General features: G+C 39.7%; 2 protein-coding genes across 2 annotated transcripts; both read right to left on the bottom strand.

Moving 5' to 3' along the window:
* Nucleotides 1–1,941: 1,941 nt before the first annotated feature.
* ccdc86 (coiled-coil domain containing 86) lies at nt 1,942–4,950 on the bottom strand. The gene is made up of 4 exons (XM_070924649.1): nt 4,346–4,950; nt 3,322–3,451; nt 3,160–3,234; nt 1,942–2,129 (listed from the first exon to the last, which is right to left on the bottom strand). Exons 1-4 carry the CDS (start codon nt 4,885–4,887, stop codon nt 1,977–1,979), a joined length of 900 nt encoding a protein of 299 aa, XP_070780750.1. The 5' UTR covers nt 4,888–4,950; the 3' UTR covers nt 1,942–1,976.
* A 954-nt stretch (nt 4,951–5,904) lies between these two features.
* On the bottom strand, nt 5,905–12,101 carry LOC139291732 (polyunsaturated fatty acid lipoxygenase ALOX15B-like). Its single transcript, XM_070913841.1, has 14 exons — nt 11,940–12,101; nt 11,262–11,466; nt 11,044–11,125; nt 10,671–10,793; nt 10,470–10,573; nt 9,801–9,967; nt 9,511–9,654; nt 8,905–9,108; nt 8,610–8,696; nt 8,330–8,499; nt 7,895–8,016; nt 7,662–7,762; nt 6,278–6,448; nt 5,905–6,087 (listed from the first exon to the last, which is right to left on the bottom strand). The coding sequence occupies exons 1-14, from the start codon at nt 12,081–12,083 to the stop codon at nt 5,908–5,910; spliced, it is 2,004 nt and encodes a 667-aa protein (XP_070769942.1). The 5' UTR covers nt 12,084–12,101; the 3' UTR covers nt 5,905–5,907.
* Nucleotides 12,102–20,558: the final 8,457 nt, after the last annotated feature.

Here is a 20,558-nt window from a genome sequence, read left to right as displayed (position 1 = left end):
GTGCCTGCGGCAGTTGTGGCAGCCTGAGCATTTGTTGACGCTATTAATCAATAGATAAAACATCAATATAAGACAGGACTGTATCCCTTTTCCAAAAACTGCAACACACTGTAACAAGAAAAACATGTTTTACTCACCGACGATCAGGAGTTGTATCAGAATTGTCAGAAGCATTTTAAATCTCTGGTACATCTGAAAGAAGAAAAGAATTGAAATGATGCAAAACAGTTCCATCCACTTAACATGCAAGTTAAAGTTTAGATTTAAACTTTTTTCGACACACTAAAAGACAGAATTAGATGATACTTACAACACTTCTCTGGATCTCACTTGTCTAGACAGCAGCCTTGCACTGTGATGTTGTTTCAGTCTTTAACTCGACCTCTGAGTTTGTTGATGCCTTTATATGTTGAATGACAGACATGAAAAACGACATGAAGGACACCCAGCTTTAAACATGTTTGAGGGATCGTCATTCCTTCCACGTCGGTCACCTCAGTGTAACAAATTGCTTTGTTCATCTGTACATTTTAAAGGACGTCTGGTTGTTCTACTGCTACTGCAAACACGTTGGTGACGACATGAAGGAGTTGTCTTGCAGCGGGACACAAAGACAGCAGTGTGTGTGTGTGACAGTTGTGAATTATTTGTGCATAGGCTGCTCAGGCAGTGCCTGAACAGGGAATGTGTCATGTCAAGTCCACTGAATGAGAATAAATGTGGGGAAAAAAACAGGGCGTCTTTGTGCGCAACCCGCTCTCCAAATTTACTCTGCTATTTTGGGTGAACATACAACACGTCTCGTGATGCATTCATTTATGCAGCATTATAAAGTTGTGTGTCACAATCAGTACCAGTATGTTACTGGGGGTGAGAATAAAACTCCATTAACGATACATTATTATTCAGTTTCATCAGCTGCTCCAGTGATTCTGGTGCATTCATGTCCTCATGTGTGAATCTCAACCTAAAGTAAAAATGGCCACTAACTTTCCTCTCGTGTGATGGTTCAGTTGAGTTCAGTCAAACTGACTGATCAGTAGTCGCATTACACTCCCGGTGAAGCACTTCTCGCTGTCATTGAAGAACAGTAACTAATGCCAGCTTCAAGACGTCCCATAGAATAAAGGGACTCGGTACAAAAAAGGTTAAAATGTCTGCATGTTTCAGTTAATGTGGACATTAATGCCTGACTTTTGCTGAATAGGATAATGAATATTGAATTTAAATGTATTCCTAATGAGGGACGGTGTGTTTATTTGTCATTTGTCTTTCGTGATAAAACCATGTGACATGTTAAAATGTAAGGTATTAGAACAAATATGGAAGAGTCATAAAGTCAGGGAACTGGCTCGGTAATGTCACTAGTTCAGGCAGGTGTACCCAATAAACTGGCAAGTGTATATCTTAAGGCCCTGATCAGAGGACAGTTTTTGAAGTGAGAGGCGCCTTTTTCAGGTTGTTTTTATAGGCAGTGAGCGTTTGGCGTACTGCTCAGAGCACCTCAAGTTAACAGTGGAAAAGCACTTATTTCACTTTAGTACTATTCTTATGCTGGTGGTACATACTTAAAATTCAACTTACCTTCACTGAACCTTTTCTTAACTCGTGTGCAGCTTTCCCGGCCATCAATTAGTTCGACAATTTGATTAAAAAGTTTTATTTAATTAAAGTCATCTGTGATGTTTTACAGGCATTCAGGCTCTTAAGAGAATACAACAGGGCAAAAGGCAGATCAATAATAGGAAAGACAACAGAAAAAAGTGAAATCTTAACTGTTTGTAGATGATCACTTTAGTGCCGACCTGACCAGCAGCATGTTACATTTATTTTTTCTATATTTAACTTAATAATAATACTCTTTGGAAAGCTTTTATTGGGTAAAAGTGTAAATAAACGTGTTTGTTATATTCCAGACAAATATAAGACATGTAGGCAAAGTACTGAACAGAAGTGTTTTTATTATCTCACAGTCTTCAGGTCAGATCTTGGTCAACCTTTTTACTCTTCTGCCCGTTGGCTTTTACCCTCTGCTTCTGTGACTTCTGCAGCAGAGCCAGCGTGTCTCTCTTCTCTATTTTCCTGAGTTGTTTCTTCTTCATCCTCTTGATCTTTGCTGTGTTCCTGATCTGTGATGCAAATGAGACGGGAGAATACGAATAAAAGGTCAAATCGCCAAAAGAAAGACTGTGCTTGTGTGGCGAATACATTTTTCACTTCATTACCTCGGTTTTTGTTGCACAAATCAAATTTCTCCACAACTTCAATGTGACTCTAATGTGTTGGAAAACATATTTAACCTAACAGTTATCTTGTGTGTGTAACAAAGGCAATATGGTTAAAATTACTATCATGATATTATTAAAAAATATATTTCTATATAGTCACAATATGGAAAATGGATGCAAAAATCACATACTGTTTAATATAATTATCTGTGTTCCACTATTCATAAAATGTATGATAATTGTGTTGGTTTTTCAACAACAATTTGCTGAAAACATTAATTTAAACACTTTTTATAATATTTTAAGTGTTTTTTGGAGCTTGTTTTATTTCAAGTATAAATTCACAAACTTCTAATATACGCAATACTAATTAGAGGTTTGGGTGAGGGTCTCTATGCTGCAGGTCTCACTGATATAAGGCAAGAAATTCTAATTATAACATTAGTTTGTGGACCGCCACCCGTGTAGCAAAGTGACAACAAAACACACTGGGCTTTCACTACTTGTGCACCCATGAAGTGTCAGTCGCTCACAGAGCGTGTTCCTCAATCCAAGTTTGTACATTCAATGCGTTACTTATATTATTAAGATGTTTAAAATACAAAATATGCCTGACAGAAGGTGGTTGCATAAGGAAGTATAAGCTCTGCAGTACGGCTACGGCTTGTCGTGTATCAAAAAGCTACTGAGAAACATTAAACCTTCACTTTTGTACAATAAGGTCTGTTGGTTTCATTGCATATATGAACCTTTACAAGCTTGTGTTAACACTTTCGTGGTTTAGGCTATAATATTGCAAATACAGTTGATTCGCTTATATTCTGTAGACTGCATGTAAAAAAACTGGAAGTGGTGTGTGATGTTAGGGTGTCAGCTTAGATTGGGTGAAGTCTCTTAGAACTTTTCGTGTGAACAACAAGAATTGACGTACCACTTGCACAATCTCTGATTTGCGTTCGTTCTCTGCGCGACGTTTCAAGTTGTCTTCTCTCCTTTTCCTCTTTTCCTACGAAGCCAGGACATATAGAATAAATGAAAAGGTGCAAATACTTTGACATTACAAGGTTTAAATCGCCACACAGCGTTCGCTTACCTCTTTCTGTTTGGCTTTCTCCTCTTTAAGCTGCAAAGAATACCGTTTCATCAGGTCCTTCTCCCGCTTGGCCTCCATCTTCTTTTCCCAAGAGGAGCACAGCGGTTTATCTCTTACCAGTGCAGAGAATCTAAAAGACAAAATTACATTTAGCAGGTTAATAAATGATACAAAACACATTCACATCAGTGTCTCTAGTTCTTAAGGTGTCCAATGCAAAGTAGGGATGCACAGATCCAACTTTTTCAATCCCAATGTTTAGGAAAATCTGCAACAACAAAAAAAATGTTATTAAAAAAAAATCTGACCTCACTGCGTTTCACTCACTGTAATCATTTTTGTGCAAGGTAACATGAAACCAGGGACTGCTGTGGCACTAAAAGCTGAGTATTTAATGTGGATTGGTGATGTCATGGCTAATACCCGATCTACTTAATAGGGTCAGCTGAGCTTGTGGACTTTTGCTACTAACTTTTGGTGGGTTGAGGTGAAAACAAACTGCAAGTGGTGAAAGTGTTCAAAGAATTTACTTTAGTAAAAGCAGAACTCCATTTTTACCTAAGTAGAAGTAATAGATAAAATGTACCAAAATATTAAAAGAAAAAGTACTCACGATGCACAATGGCTCCTGTCAGTGTTATATTGTTACATTATATTATTATCAATGTATTAATATGTAAATGGTACTTGTAGTTGGTGAGATGGAACTCATTTTAACCATTTCATACTTCATTAATTAATCATGAAGATTACTGTTGGGTAGTTTAAACCACAGTGGTGAACTCTATTTCATAAACTGATCACGTTTTTAATGGAAAATCTTTACTTGAAAAGTAAGTAGTAACTATAGATGTTAAATACATGTAGTGGAGTAAAAAGTACAATATTTCCCTCTGAAACGTAGTGGAGAAGTATAAAGTCTCATAAGATGAAAATACTCAGGAAATGTACAAATACCTCAGAATTGTAGTTAAGTAAGAGTACTTGGTTACTTCACTGCATACTGCCACCGTGACATCCTCACCTCTGCTTACTGCGGTCCTTCCACACTCTCCCAGATTTCGGTTTCCCCAGCGGCATGACCGGATTTTGTTTTCCACTTGAAGCCAAACGAGGCTTCTTCTTTGGGACGGTCTCGGTACTCGTGGGTCCCGTTTCTGCCGGTGCAGGCCCGGACAGATGAATGTCTCCGCTCCCGATAACGCCGGCTCTGTCTGCATCTGCTGCCGCCTCTGTGTGCGGCTCCGCCGGCTCTGACACGGTGCACGGCTCCGGCTCACCGGACATACTGAGCTTCTCCTCAGGCAGACTCTCCGGTCTCCGCGCTGCCTCCTCAGTGTTTTTCTCTTCCACCGCCACCGGCAGCTCCTGGAGGACAGACCTCCTGGTCCTCCGGCTCGGAGTCCTCACCGGGGGTTCTGAGTCTAGCAATGCGGCAGGAGTGCGCACTTTGCGGCCGCTGCGGGTCCGTCTAGTCTCCGGCGGCGGATCTAGGACCTCCTCCTCTCCGCGCCCCACTTCAGAATCGGGCTTTTCTTCTGACATAGCTGACTGCGTCTTCGACATGTTTTTAATTAAACTGACTAGTTACACTACATTACTCTGACAAACCTGTGTACCCACGTGTGATCACCGCCAGTATTGTGTACGTTGCTTTATTTCCGCTCCTATGGCGGATGGTAAACAGCGTGGAGCGCATCACCGCCACCTGCTGGTCTGGAGTGTGAACTGCAAACTCGATGCTGCACAAACTTTAGCTACAAGTTTACAAATTTACATATTCTTATTGTATACTACAAGTTGAATAAAGGAACATTTGAAAAAGCTCCAATTTAATTTAAGACTAAAATAGAATAAAATAATAAAATGTCACCTCTAGATAAATATTTGGAACAAACGGTTGGACCTTTGATTTCAGAATCAGAAACTGTTTATTGCCAAGTAACAAACATTACAAGGAATTTGCCGTGGTCTGATGGTGCTTTAACATATAATCTGACAGACAACAAACATGTAAAAATATAAAGGTAAATTTCCCCCTCAAAGTTAAACTTAAATCACAAAAAATCCATGCTGTATCACATTTTGTATTATGAATTTGCTTGTTTCAACACTTAATCGCAGTTCCGCTGTCCACTGTCTGTCTACACAAAATAACTTTCAGTTATTGCCTATTTTTCTAACATACAGATACATTGCACAGCATATAGTAAATTTAACAAAACATAGGTCCCTAAAATTATTCATACTTCATTGTGACAATAAGTCATAAGGCGCAGTTTACTTCTAAAGTGTTACAATCAAAATCCAAAATAATGATTTGATTTGATTAGATGCTCTATGTATTCATTGAAGAACTAAGAAGAAGATTTAGGATGTGTTTTATGATTTAAAACAGTACATTTTCATTACAGTTAAATCATTTAAGCTGTATAAAAAAATCACAGATAAACAAGCAATGATCACAGTAGTTTCTTTCCACGACAGTATTAGTTAAAAACAAAACATGCAGTTCCTCCCCTTCTCACTTTTGTTAATATAAAGCTGAATTTGGCCAAAAGCTGAACAGGTCACACCCTCTGAAATTCAAATGGCCACACTATTTTCTACTTCTGTTGGAAACAGGTATGTGTATGGGACATCCAGACTCCTGTTTCTGACCTTGATGGCTGCACTTAACACTTCAAGTGCCCCTTGAAAATTCTTAATCAGCTTGCAGGGAATCTTCTCACTGAAATGGTCCTCCGGGTAGTCGCCAAGAGGGACCTGATGAGATCAATGATACATTTAAAAATGTTTATCAAACATAGACTATTGGAAATATAATGTTCAGTTGAAGGATTTTTTTCAGTGTCTCAAAGGGGGTGTTTTGGCTCTAATGACATATTGACCTACTTTACCCAACTTGAACAGAAATGTTATTTATGTAATTCTTCATGAAGTCTTGGGCACTTACGAAGTCAGAGGACTGCTGGCTGAGAAGCCACAAGGTGGACATTACATTAACTGTTGCGTTGACATCAGGTAACGTCTGCAGCATCGTGGCCTCGCTTGTTGTCCCCTTTGTGGTTGGTGGAGGAAGTTGCAAGGAGGGTGGAGCGTTGGGCATCCAGCCACCATAGTCAAACTGCAGTGAATGAATGATTGACAGATGACTGATTAATACTTTTTGAAGCATAGCACTACGATCATGCTGATAAAACTATTATGTTCAAGCCAGTCAGCAAAATGTACTTTTAAAAGCTGCATATTTTTAGTCACGCTAGTAGCGTGGCCATGAAAGTCTGTTGGTCAGTTGGTCCACTACTTTGGTCCACACTGAAATAGTTCAATAACTATTGGATTTATTGCCATGAAATTTGGATTGGAACAAATATTTGTACAGATATTCATGGTCCCCAGAGGAAGAATCCAAATAACTTATGTGTGATCCCCTGACTTTTCCTCTAGCACCACCATGTGGTTCACATTTGTGGTTTTGAGAGAAATGTCTCAACATCTTTCTGCTTGATTGCCATTAAATTTGGTTCAGACATTCATGTTTCCCTCAAGATGAACAGTAATAACTTTGGTGATCCTCTGACTTTTCATCTTGCACCATCATCAGATCAAAATGTCCAATACTTTGGTTTATGACCAAATAGCTGTAAAGCTATCAGCCTCAGTTGTACTTTGTGTGTTTTGATAATTAACAAATGTTTGCATGCTAACATTGTAACCTAAGATTGTAATCTAAGTAAACATTATACCTGCTCAAAAATCAACATGTTAGCATTGTCATTATGAGTATGTTAGCATTTGTTGCACAACCTCACAGACCCACTAGCATGGCTATAGACCATAGACTGTATAAAAGAAGTGGACGTAGCCATCGTGACGTCACCCATTGGTTTGTGTGCCATTTTGAAGCCTCGACTTTGGCATTTTGGCCGTCGCCATCTTGTTTTTTTTACAACCAGAAGTGACCATATTTGGATGAGAGGGTGGAGCTGGCGAGAACCCAAAGACAATATCCACGCCTACCTGTACCAGCAACCTAGTCTCACATAGCCAGACCTATCTCTACACTTTGGAGAAAGGTCTGGCTCAACCCATGGTCGTTCTGGGATAGGGGGAAAAAAGCTCTGGCTTGTTTGTTTTTCTTGACTGAAATAGTCGTCTGATTTATCCCAGCATCCTACATCAGGTGAGCCAGATTACCGGCAACCTGAGATGGAGTGTAACGAGCTGACAATTCTGTCTCATACCAGGCTATCATCTCTCTCCAGTTCAGAGAAAACTGCAAACCTCATCAACCCAGTCCACAAAAATAGCATTAAAATAGCACTAAGAGCATTCACCTGTCCAGAGTTCACGGCTGCGTGCTGTGCTGAGCAAGTGAAGATCACCATGGTGACAAACTTTACCAACCCAGCCACGGTGCTGAATCTCTGTGGAATTCCTATGAATTAGAGAAAATAAAAGGCATTACTTAAAGACGTGTAGATGACTAAATTAAAGTTTGATTTACATTTACATCCTTACATAAGGCACATTTATCATCATGAAGACTGAGCTTTTCTTTAAAGCTCACCTGTGTCTGCTTGGGAAAGGAATCCCTGTTCAAAAATGTCCAAAATCCACTTCTGCAGTTCGGAGTCTTTCTGGACCTCAGCGTCATCCTTGTAGTAGTAGCTGAGCACTCCTTCCACAAACCTTTGAGAAATGTGGATGAATTCAGTGAAACACATCCCTAGTTGAATTATACATTTCTTATACACACTGCAGCAGCAGTGTGAGGAAAAGCATTCAGTTGTTTGCTTGGTTTCTAGCATACAACTACACTAGTTATATTTAATGACTTTTTTCCCTGCAAGTGGGAAAGGCAAACTGATCCTGTACTGAACTCCCTGATGTCAAGCCTCACCTTCATCTGAGTCATACACTGTGCAAAGCACGTTTTTTTCACTTTAGTGTACTTCATGGCCTCTAAATGCATTCTAGCTAACAAGGTGTCAGTCTATAATACCTGTGGATGAGTTTCCAAAGCTTAAGTCCATCATCCCTGTAGTAGAAGTTCGGCACACCCTCCAGCCCGCGCTCAGCAATGTCGTCTTGTATGCAGAGGGAGCTGTAGGTCAGTGAGGACAGTGATCTCTTCAGGATTGTGATCAACGCCTCTCCACCAGAAGCTACATACTAGGGAACAGTCAAATATGTGAGGACTATAGTTAGAGACAAATACTGTACATGATATTGAAAATAAAATCATTGTTTAGGTAATGGTCGACTGAGAGTGTTGGTATTACCTCTGTGAAAACTCCAGTCTTAGATATTAGAAGAAGTCGGGCCATGGTGTTGATCTGCAGAGTGTAGCGAGTGTGAGGTATGAGGAGCTGAGGGAAAGAGGGAGCTCTGTTAGTCACACTGTTAATGTTAATGTTAATAAAGTCAGAAATCACCATTTAGCGTGTGTGTGTGAAATACTTGCAAATAAATACACACGAAAACATTATGGTTCATTAACTGTGGAAGATAAAAAAAAGTCAGCTAGTTGAAAAAAACAATAACGACAGTGAGTTCAGTATTTTCCGTCGCAGTTACCTTGTACAGTGGATGCACCGCGGGGATGTTGCGCAGCAGTGACACTGCAAAAACTTCAGCCAGCAGATGAGTGCGCAGCAGGTGAACGTTGAGTTGATGCTCACTGAAATCTGCACTTCTCACAAAAATCTTTGCCGTCAACCAGTCGTACTCAGAATCAGTAGGGAGAAAGATGGGATTGTCATCTGCTGGAGTCTGCTTCAGCTGCAGGAGAACAAAGGGGGATGTGGTTCATTCAGTCCATTCCATAAATTACCAGCACTGGCCAATAATGTTCTGTGATTTTCTGTAAGTTTGCCTTTTTACTACAGGTTTGTTCTGCTTGGCAGGTTTGTCTTTTCAGTTGTATACTTTTTCCATCAATGCTTGTGTGTCACGTAAATAAACTCATTTGTCAGTCAAACTTGGATATAACTAAGACAGAGACTTTTTAACATGGCTCGGGCTCAGGCAGGAAGAAATAAACTGCTTTTCCTAACAGAGAGAATTCATAGCTGCCATTGAATTTTACTTAAAGAACACTTTCTTGCAGGGGAATCTACATATTACGATTTGAATGATACTCTAACAGCTTTACTATTAGCCATATTTGGGTGCTGATCTCACCTGAATAGCGATTGGCATCAGCGCATCATCAGGTGTTTTGTGGAAAAGGACGAGTGGAGCCATCAAGTACTGCTTCTTCCCATTGATGATGTTTGCTTCCAGTCCATCCAGACGCTTGTAGTCACACAGGTATATGTTGCCTTTCTGTTTGAAATTTTAGGGAGGATGAGAAATTACTTGACTCACGCTCACTGAGTGAACATGTAAGTGCAACATGCAGTTCCACATTTAACATGTCATGGGGAAAAACACGATTCAAATACAAAGCTCAATCAAAGTCAGACAATCACCTTCATTTCAGCTGCCAAGCTGCATTGACCCTGGAGGAAGACCATGCCATCAGTGACAGGAAAGTTTTTGGGCAGGGCTGTACAACGTCGGATCAACATGGGGTTGACACCATTCAGATACTGGTACCCGAAAAATGCATCCTCCTTCCAATGTTTCTTGACATAGTCTGGAAAAAGAAGAAGGAGATTAACTTCACTGAGTTTCAAACTGGAGCAGCAGTGGGAAGGACATTGTTAGTAGTACGGAGCTGGACTTGGAGGGGGCGGTTCGTGGACTGTGTTGGTGTGGATGGACAAGGAAATGCAGCGGTGGACGTATAAGGGACTGTTGTAAAAAAACAGACTTTTAAATCATTTTTATACAAAGCTTTTTTTAGGGTTAGGGTTTTTAACTCTGTATTTTACGCCACCATATGCTATATTTATGTGGTACTTTATTAATAAACCATTGCACTTGAACCTGTTTCCCCTTGGGTATTTCCTACTACTCACCCCTGCAAGGCAAACCCTAAGCTGTCTCTAGGTGGCGTCATAAAAATAAGCTCTTCTCAGTCCACAGCTTATCTCAGGAACAAAACAATTTTACATAACATCATGAATACAGTTAAATGTATACTATTATGCATACAATATCAATTATTTCATTAAACTACCATGAGAGTTCAGTACCTGACGTGTCAGTCCGTCTGCAGCAGAACGACCGACTGATAGCATCGATATCAGTCCACCTCTCTTTGCAATCAGCCAGTCCCTCCAGTTGCAGCTCAGCCAGCCTAGAAAATAAAAGCAAAGAGTAGCTTTATTAGGAAGCCTGAACCCGTTGATAGGCAGGCACATAGATAGATATCTGACAGAATTTGAGGACTTCACCCTGTGGCTGCAGTGAAGTTAAACTCCGTAGTCTTGGTAAAGGAAAAGCGGACCTCCAAAGGCAGAGAAAGAGGGCTCGCTGCCTTCATGCAGTGAGGTATTCCCTCTTCATACACATCCCAGCTGGGAAAAGTAGAGAAGAGCAGAGTGGTGAGGAACTTTAGACAGTATAGATACCAGTGTATCTGCAGTATCTGCAATCATAATATACTTGACACTTGTATTCATGTATTCAATACTGCAATTTTGCAACATATACTGTAAGAATGCCATATGGTGGTTAATTTATCATTATATATCATAAATATATTCAAGCAAAGGTGGAGGAGGTTTGGGTGTTTTTTGTTCCTGTGTATAAACTCTGAACTCTCACCGATAGTCTTTCTCTCGCTGCTTCAGTTCCTTCTCCCGACTGTACTGGCCAAGAGGACGGATGTCATCATAGACTTTCAGAGCTTAAAGAAAGAACCACAATAAGGTTTAAAATTGTTGATATATACAGTATGTTGGCATGTATTTACTCCAGCCTCCTTACAGTTACGCTTTCAGAACTTTCTTTAATGTCTTCTGTGGTCAGTGAACAGCACAAACCTGTTCCCTCTCTGAAGAAGTGCACTTCGCTGTCAGTGATCCAGCGGTAGATGGGAAAGTTGTAGGTGTCTCCCTCAGGGGATTTCACTTCCACCTTGTCCGGGAACCAGTTGTCTTCAGGGAACAGTAGGAGACACTGTTTGTCCAGCTCTATCAGAATCAGCTTTCCAATGGAGACGGGGCAGGACACGGTGAAAGTAGACACCTGGAGTAATGAGAGAAATGGTTTGAAAACATTTGTACAAGATATGAAGATAAAGTGTATTTAATAACCAAGAACTGAGCTGTAACATCCCAATAATTAGCATACAATTACTGAATGTAGAAGGGGGATAAAATAAAACTTGTGCAATATAATGACACTGCATAAAATACCAATATTATGTAGCTCATTGATTTGGGATTATTTGTTGCTTTGGTCACTTTTGTGGCCATTGGTTCAATTCAATTCAATTCAATTCAATTTTATTTATATAGCACCAAATCACAACAAAAGTCATCTCCTGACACTTTACATATAGAGCAGGTCGGTTGCAGAGTTGCAGAGCAGCACATATCCTGCTGTTGTCTGAGTTGGCGAGGGTTTACATCAGCTTCTCTAAAGTGGTATTTGATATCTCTCATAGGCAAAGTTGAAGAAGTGTGTTACACATTTAGAGAAGGATATTTCAGACTTACTTCTCCTCTTCTGAAGGCTAAAGACCCGCTGAGCCACTGGCGTTCACTCTCCCCTTCTGTGCCCACCAGCTTGATGAAGACATTGTTAAAAGTGGTGGCATAGACGCGATTGCCAGTGGATATGGTCACTTTGTATACCACCATTTTCACTCTGGAAAGCAGAAGAATCCTGGTGGGGAGAGAATAATAATAACCATTCTCACCACTGATTCGGTTAACTGTCACTAGACGAACCTGATCGTAAAAAACCTTCAAAATACTGGTATCACAATGGAAAGAGCATTGGTAAAAGGTATTATTAAATACTATTAAATTAGGCTGTTGTCACTTATTATAGTTTAATTGTTGCTTAAAAACATTTTTCGTAAAACATCTCTCTTACCTGTTAATGAGGCTAAGAAGTTCCTTTGATGAACTGCTCCTTTGATAAAAGTCATCACCACTGATTCCTGTTTTTATACGAATAGTTCTGTGGGAGTGTCCAGTCAGAAGCAGCTCTATTGATGGAAAGTTATTGTATGACCTATTACTGCACTTGAAAAACCATGACCAATGATATTGTTTGTTTTTTTTTTTAGCTCAAAACGCAAGACACAGTCTGTCCACTCATCCCTTCTGTTAATGTGAAGCTGACGTACGGGGTCAGATCTGAGGGGAGGGGGCAGTCAGGAGTCCAGTGGGCTTCAGCTTGTTGATCCCTCCATCCAGGATACAAACCCGTGGGAAATTTACCTTGACCAGGTGTGCTGCAAACTGGGAGGAAAATAATTTATTTTACCTCCCTCCAGGAATTGCAAGTATTCATCACCTCATGCCTCTAACACCACTTCTGCTTTCACAACAGCAATGTTGGTTATAAAATCTCTGAATCTGAGTTCATCATAAAGTTATTGAAATTGACTGATGAATGAACTTCAGTTGTGTCATGCAATGTATGACCAAGAGTTGGGATTTTATCTGAGATGCATAGCTTTAATAAAATGTTTGGAAAAATAACAACACCTGTTTTCAGTCCATTAAGGATTTACTGAATTTGTCACATTTTCTGATCTTCTGCAAACTAAATACTTGGAGCAAATAGGCAAAAATAACCCAATACCCATGCAAGGACTTACTAAAGTAAAGAGTAAACACAGGGGGAAAAGAGAAAAAAGGAAACAAGGTATTTACTAATAAATAAAAGCTTACAGTTACCAGTTTATTGTTCAATGGTTCTTGTGACCTGTATAGATTTTTCAACATTTGTCAATAAACACTAAACATAGCCTACAAAAACAGTTGAAAATGGCAGAGTGGGTCAATCAGACATCATACGTCATAAAAAAAGAGCCAACATGTGTTTTGGTAACGGGACATTTTCAACATTTCTGTGGAAGGTCATCAGCTAGGTTATGATCTTTCATCACAAAATGTTGCTGATTCTAATGGAATCAATTGACACAATCGGCTGATTCATTGTGTAGGAGCAGAGGATCTACTCTGATGTCCAGAGTGTGAAGATGCAATTTATCTGCTAACACAGCGATCTGGCCTGTTTTGGGTTTGACACAGCTAACGGTGCTAAACTGTACTCAAATGGGTTGTATTGTTTGTGACTGTCTCTGAAGGAAAGTGGATGAGGACTTCAGACCAATGTGTTTGTGCCCAGCACAGAGTTTTCTGTTCCAGTTGCTCATTGCTCGGTGACTGTATTGAGCTAACGTCAACTTTTACTGTAGCTGACTGTCTAATGTCGAGTGTAGAGACAAAATATCATCAAAATCATGATGTTTCATTGTGTTCAGCAACGGCGGACCGGGGGGATGGCTTCTTGGGCTCCAGCCCCGAATGTTTTCTCAAAACCCCTGAAGCTTTTAGGTTCGCCTCAGTCTCTCTGACTGGACCTGCAAATCAATAGAGCAAACGTTTTATTACTGGGAAAATATACGCCCTAACATTGTCATGGGGGGATTGTTGTTTTGCGTGTTTCATGTTTCATTTAGTGTCACTTCAGTGAACTATCTAACTAGCTTATGGACTATGGCCTTAAAGTTTTTCGTGAGGAGTAACGTTAAACCTCTGCCGCCTTCCACAGAAAGTGGTTCAGCAGCATCAGCATCAGCTAGTGACAGATGCTGGCTAGCTAACTAACGTTATGTCGCTCGTAGAGACAGTTCAGTTTGAAAGTTTTACAGCTAAACTCTGTGATCGGCACATTAGTGGGATGAGAAGAGAATCACTGAGAAAGATGGCGATGTACATTAGAAAAACATAATCATAACGTTTCCTCCTTATATCAAGTAAGAATGTAATAAAAGTAATTTAATGAATATCACTCTCCGATCACATCACATTAGGACTATGAAATGTCACATAAATATCAAGCATGAAGTTTAAAAACAAATACAGAAACAGTGGCATTCAAACTAAATAAATATATGTATTATTAAGTATTGAAGACCACATTTACTTGTGTTGGGCATCCTGGATTTGCAATTAGAGCAGCCCAGATTATTTTGTGCACAGTATTACAAATAGGTTTCAAGATTAGTAATACTGTTTATGTCAAATTCCCACCCTAATTTAAAAAAAAAAAAGTAACATCTGTTTTTGCCTCTTTAATAAAGTGGCAGGAGTGAAAATTTGTGTTCCTCAACATTTATTGTGTTATGGTTTCAGAATGATGAAGACAGTTGATAATTACATGCAAAATAGGATGTAGGCTCTACAGGGTTTTTTTCCCCCCATCACCTTACATGACTTACATGACATTGTTGTGCAATTTCCCTGAGTTAATACTCAGAACTCCTGTAGTTGCTGTACATGAAAAATCACATGCCTAGAATGTGACACTATGTCTGGTTTCACTACAGCAATGTTGGGAAATCTGACTATGAAACCTCTGAATCAGGTTGTAATTTGGCAAGCTAGCCAACTAGCAGATCCACTCAGATAGTATTTTACTAGCCATAACGTTAGCGAGCAAGCAAGCCAAGGTTAGCCAGCTTGGATTTTCCCGGAAAATTCGTTGCGAGACTTTTACATAGAAGTCAGTCCACAGGCTGCTATAGACAACCGAGAAAGTCGGGGAGGGTCTCATTTTTTTAACATTACACTACATTCCCACATTGGCAATAAATAGTACACGTGAATTGTTGCATATAGTACCTTTAATGACTATTAATGGAATTGTATTGTGATACGATCATATACACTACTCACAAAAAGTTAGGGATATTCGACTTTCGGGTGAAATTTATGGAAAATGTAAAAAGTTCATGCTACAGTGATATTATATCATGAAAGTAGGGCATTTAAGTAGAAGCATGCAATGGTAATTTCTTCATCTCATTCCTCATTTCTGCTGAACTATAGCGGTCAGTGCTAATCTCAACACATTGCATTTCCTGTAACTACTTCATGATAAATGTCAACTCGTGTTTTGCAGTTAAATGCTTTTAACGTGAAGCTGCGGCAATGTTCGGTAATTTGCATTAGCAGTAAGTCTCTTGGTTGGCCGGTGCTAGATTCTAGGTTCATACCAGGCTCGAAATCAAACCCACCACTGGTTTCACTTGATGTTACCCAATAAGAAATCAGAATTTCAACAAACCGTATTGACAGGAAAAATTAGCTGGGGCGGTGCAGACGGGGCATCAAGGACACTGTGGCCACAGGGCATGACATTTTTTGGGGGCATAGGGCCAAACTGAGGGGGTACGGCGGCCATTGTCGTCCCTGTGGCCCCCGTGAAATTCCTGCTTTGCTTACTGGAGTAAAAGAATGTTTGGTAACGGGACATTTTGAACATTTCTATGTCTTCTGATCTTTCATTACAAAATGGTGCTGATTCTGACTAATCATTATAAAACGCCCATGGGTTAGTTAGATGGAAGAAAACTGACACAATCGGCTGATTCATCGTGTCAGCCAAGCGGCTCTGCCCTGTCCTCACCATATGAAAGTGCAATTTATCTGACACAGCGATGTGGCCTGTTTCGGGTTTGACACAGCTAACAGTGCTAAACTGTAGACCACTGCACCCAGCTGGCTTGTATTGTTTGTGATTGTCTCTGAAGGAAAGTGGATGAAGACAGACATCTACATACACTATTAGAACGGGCTCATTTGCTTGGCTCAGTTCATATAGGCAACACCTATAGATCCACTTCAACAAAACCAAATAATGTCTCTCTTATTCTACACATACACATAAATGTATCCATGCACATACAACATACTGACAGGAATATACAAAATATGCAGCCTGTCATTGCCTGACTTAAATGTCATGATGAGCAGTGTGTGCCAGCTGAGAATGGCTTTAATGATACTTTTGCATTTCATGGCCTGGCAGTGATGAGGCTAAACTGGACACACTGATAAGCAGACACAAATCCTCCACTAGTTCTAGCAACATTGTTGTCCATGTCGGAACCATAGACTGTATATAAAGATGGACGTTGTGTCTCCACTTCCTCCCACTGTAAAAAAAAAAATGAAGCCAAAATATCCACGATATGGCCGCAGCCACCTTGCGCTGGTGACTTCATTTGGAGCCAGAGTCTGCGCAGTGTTGACCGCCCATACCCCTGTCCGACCCAATCATGAGCACACCACAGTCAATCACAGCTGTCAATCATGACGTGTCATCCCGTTGTTATAGCATCAAATAACTGATTAAAACCAAACGGACCAAAAAAATGAACACTTCAGAGTGATAAGAACTACCTAAAATGACAGAAACCATCTTTGGGAAAAATGTATTTGATGTGTACTTTGATCGAGACATTTTGACTCCACTTTTGAGAAGCTGTCATGTCAGCTATCTTTATATACAGTCTATGGTTGGAACCCAATCGTAACGATGAAGCAGAGATCACAAAAGAAAGCCTAGCCAGGACTTGGAGTTAGCCAGAAAGATGAGTTGATGCTGACTCATGTAAAACTGGCTTAATTAATTGTCTCTGATGAGCTATGATGGGCTACAGTAGGCTTACTTCACTGAACCACTGGCTGGCTCCTTACAGTAGTGAGCAGGGCTTTGGTTTTGTTGATAACTGGCCTTCTTTCTGGGACCTGCTGAGAGCAGATGGCCTTCATCCACCTGGAATAGGCGCCACTATTTTAGTATAGAGTATGGAGTATAGACAGGTGTTTACAGCAAGTTTGACATTATGGACTGAATGCTCCGCAGGTCGCAGGTAATAAGAGAACCTGCTAGGTTCAAAGTTATTGCGGATTTGGGGCCTCATTAATAAAACTGACTTACAATAAGTTTTGATCTTCAGTATGATTTAAGCAGAAAACCACGTACAAGCAGTTATTTATAAAACCTTACTTTGACGTAGAAATGGTCTCATCTCTAAGCAAACCCCAGATTTGACGTAAGTGAATTTCCTGCTGGTTATGTAGGGGTATTGCAGTTTTGGATGCATATACGTCCAAGCCTGTGGTGAACTTTGCATTAGTTTTGTGATGAGAATTATCAATTAAAGGTGTGACGAATTAATGGCCAGTATAAATACTGTGTAAAATTAGAAATAAGTAACCATGGCCGTTCTTGCGCTATTGGAAGACATTGAAAACTGCGTTTTTAGAAGGGAAGAAGGGAAAGAGTTTTCAGAGACCGGAATGACCTTTTTGCACATGATGATTCATGGTGTAGTCTCTATCGTCTCCCAAGAAATGTTCTGTTAGATTTGTGGGCTGATTTAGCCAAAGGAAGACACGCTGTGATCATGTAATGCCTGTATCTGTCTAAGTTCTGTCCACTTTGGGATATAAAAGGGGCTCAGTATCAGTATCTATGCTCAGTATCTTTTATGAATCGAACGTAAGCACACCGTTGGAAATGATTTTAAGACTAAGTTCAAGTATAAAGCTAAGAACATTTTTATAAAAGAGGTCCAGTAGTTTAGTTAGCCTAATATGTCCAGCAAGGGAAACTTTCACAGGGCAGACTATCAAACTGAAACTCTCAAAGTTTATAACATTGAGACTGTTTCCCTCCACCACCATATTCCTCGGTTCTCTTTTTCTGTGCTGGTTTCAAAAATAGGTGCTTGCCCTTACGGGTTTTTTTCCCCCCAGAAAAATAGATGACATTGGGCACAGAATGAGTTCCTCGTCTCCAGCTACTTCTGCAAAATCTTTATTGTGACATTCACATGTTGACTCCCTCTGTTCTTTTTAGTTTTAAGACCAGAGAGAGCTCTTCATGGTTTAGTAGCCTGAGCAACATATTCAGGTAGGGAAACCTCTGCTTTCAGCCATGTTTCACATAAACTCATCATTTCCAGGCTAGAATTTAATCATTTATCAGTAAGGCTTTGGAGGACAACACAGTCTGTGGTGTTTGAGTGTCATTTCTAAAACAAAAACACATTTTATCTTCCAAGTCTGAAGTCAAAGAGAAGAAGAGCATAATTGGGGTCATGAACTGAGAAAAATGCTGACAGCAGCAACACACACACACACACACACACACACTCTCCATGTAAAAGGACTTCCTGTTTTTATTCTGACCACCCAGCAGTTACCAATAACTTTTCTTGGAAAGAAGGCAGAAAAAGCAGCCTCTGATGAAAAGTCCCTGAATTTGTCAATACGTGCACTCTGACAACTGAGTTACAGTGGCTGAAACATGATGTTGCTTTAGTGTCATACTTCAGCATTTCAGTACTGTACAAACATACTGTACACTCTTCAATTCCATTAAAGAATTAAAGTTTTATGAATGACTGAATAAATTATTAAAAACTGTGGTCTTATGGTCTCAGAGCATTACAGTCAACAAACTTAGGTGCACAGCAAGTTGCTTATGAGCAGTATTACATTCACATTTATCACTGGAATGCGTTATAGACTTTACATATAATTAAGCTTTTATAATTGGAAATAAACCAACCCAAAACTTTACAACAGCCCTGAAATAAATCCTATATTTGTGAAGCTTATTAGGTTGAGTTTCTGTTGACAATGTGTCAGAAAGGTATAACTTCATGGAGTTGTATTGGATTGTATAGTACTGAGAAATGTTTCTAATAGTTAAAGTAACATGACATGCCTCAAAGAAGCCAGGGAGCATTCCTGTTTCCTCATGGACATCCATTCGCTCAATCATTGAAATACGAGCTCTGCCAGCTGTTAGATGACAGTGAGCCAAACATCTGCTCATCCATAGGGAATGGCATTAGCCTCCCGTCTTGAAAAAACCTAAACCTACTTTAATTGACTCCTTTGAAATCCTATGTATATGTGTTCTCTCATTTTGCCTTGTGTTTCCATCACATCTTATCTTAATACCTTTTTAAGTCTTATGTACATCACTTTGAATTGCCTTGTTGTCGAAAGCTGCTTTACAAATAAACCTGGCCTTTCCTGGATGACAAGACATAGAGAGGTGTCACAAATGTGCACAAGCGGTAACACTCTTGCAACATCATTATGTCATTCAGAAACACAGATTGATCCAGAAGAGTTAACTGTAAATACATTTCAAAATAATTTAAATTCAATTCAATTCTTTTCAATTTAATTTATATAGCGCCAAGTCATCTCATGACACTTTACAAATAGAGTAGGTCTAGACTGACTCTTAATAATATTATTACAGAGACCCAACAGTTCCCACCATGAGCAAGCACTTTGGCGACAGTGGCAAGGAAAAACTTCCTTTTAAGAGGCAGAAACCTCAAGCAGAACCAGACTCTAGGTGGGCGGTCATCTGCTTTGACCGGTTGGGTTTGAGAAAGAGAGAGAGAGAGAGAGATAAGTATATATGTCTTGCATGTTTATTTTGAAGTGACACCAAAATTAAGATTAGCACTGGCTGTGGTTACAAGACTAAAATCAATCCGACCTACCACTCCGATTTGCTCATGTTTGGATGACTTCTAAACCAAATGTTTGAAGAAGGTGTCCTGTTTGACATCACTAATCGTGCACTCCACCATGAGCATGGACCTACATCAAACACATGGCAACATATGATAATTTGTTTTCTGTGGTTTTGTACTGAAGCAAAAGTTATGTATAGTGGAAGCCTTGAATCACCCCTTTCAAGAAATTCCTATTTTCTGAACTTCCTCTCTGCAGTCATACTGTACAATTTGTTTTGTGTGTGTGTCTGCGGTCAGTCAGGGAAGATGTGGGGTGCAGATAGATGCGGCCATGGATGCATTCAGATTTCTGTAATTTAGGAGGGATGGACTTAAAATCTTTGGAGACAACTCACATCTCATCATGGAAGTTGAATTTTAAATTTAGGAATAAAAGCATTTCACCACCTTTCTTAATCTTGCATTTTATTCTCATTTTACAGAGGATTTAGGAGAGCTGTAGAGGTTAGGACTTACCAATATAATACCTGAGCACAAACATGCATGCTTATACCAGGAGGTATGAAAATAATGTAAACCATAATGGTTACTTTAAAATAACAAAAAGTAAAATAAAATATAGGTTGTATTGAAACTTGTTATGGCTGACTTTGTCTGGGATAATGTTCCAGTTCCAGTCAGTGCCCAATCTCCAGGATACAAGCCCATGTAACATAAACTGAGACTTAACTGAAAGCAAAGAAAATGTTTGGGAAGCCACAACTGCGATTGCTTTTGTTGAAATTAAAAGATAAAA

Source organism: Enoplosus armatus, chromosome 2 (assembly GCF_043641665.1).
Source record: "Enoplosus armatus isolate fEnoArm2 chromosome 2, fEnoArm2.hap1, whole genome shotgun sequence".
Taxonomy (NCBI): domain Eukaryota; kingdom Metazoa; phylum Chordata; class Actinopteri; order Centrarchiformes; family Enoplosidae; genus Enoplosus; species Enoplosus armatus.
This window is presented reverse-complemented; position numbering and strand designations above follow the sequence as displayed.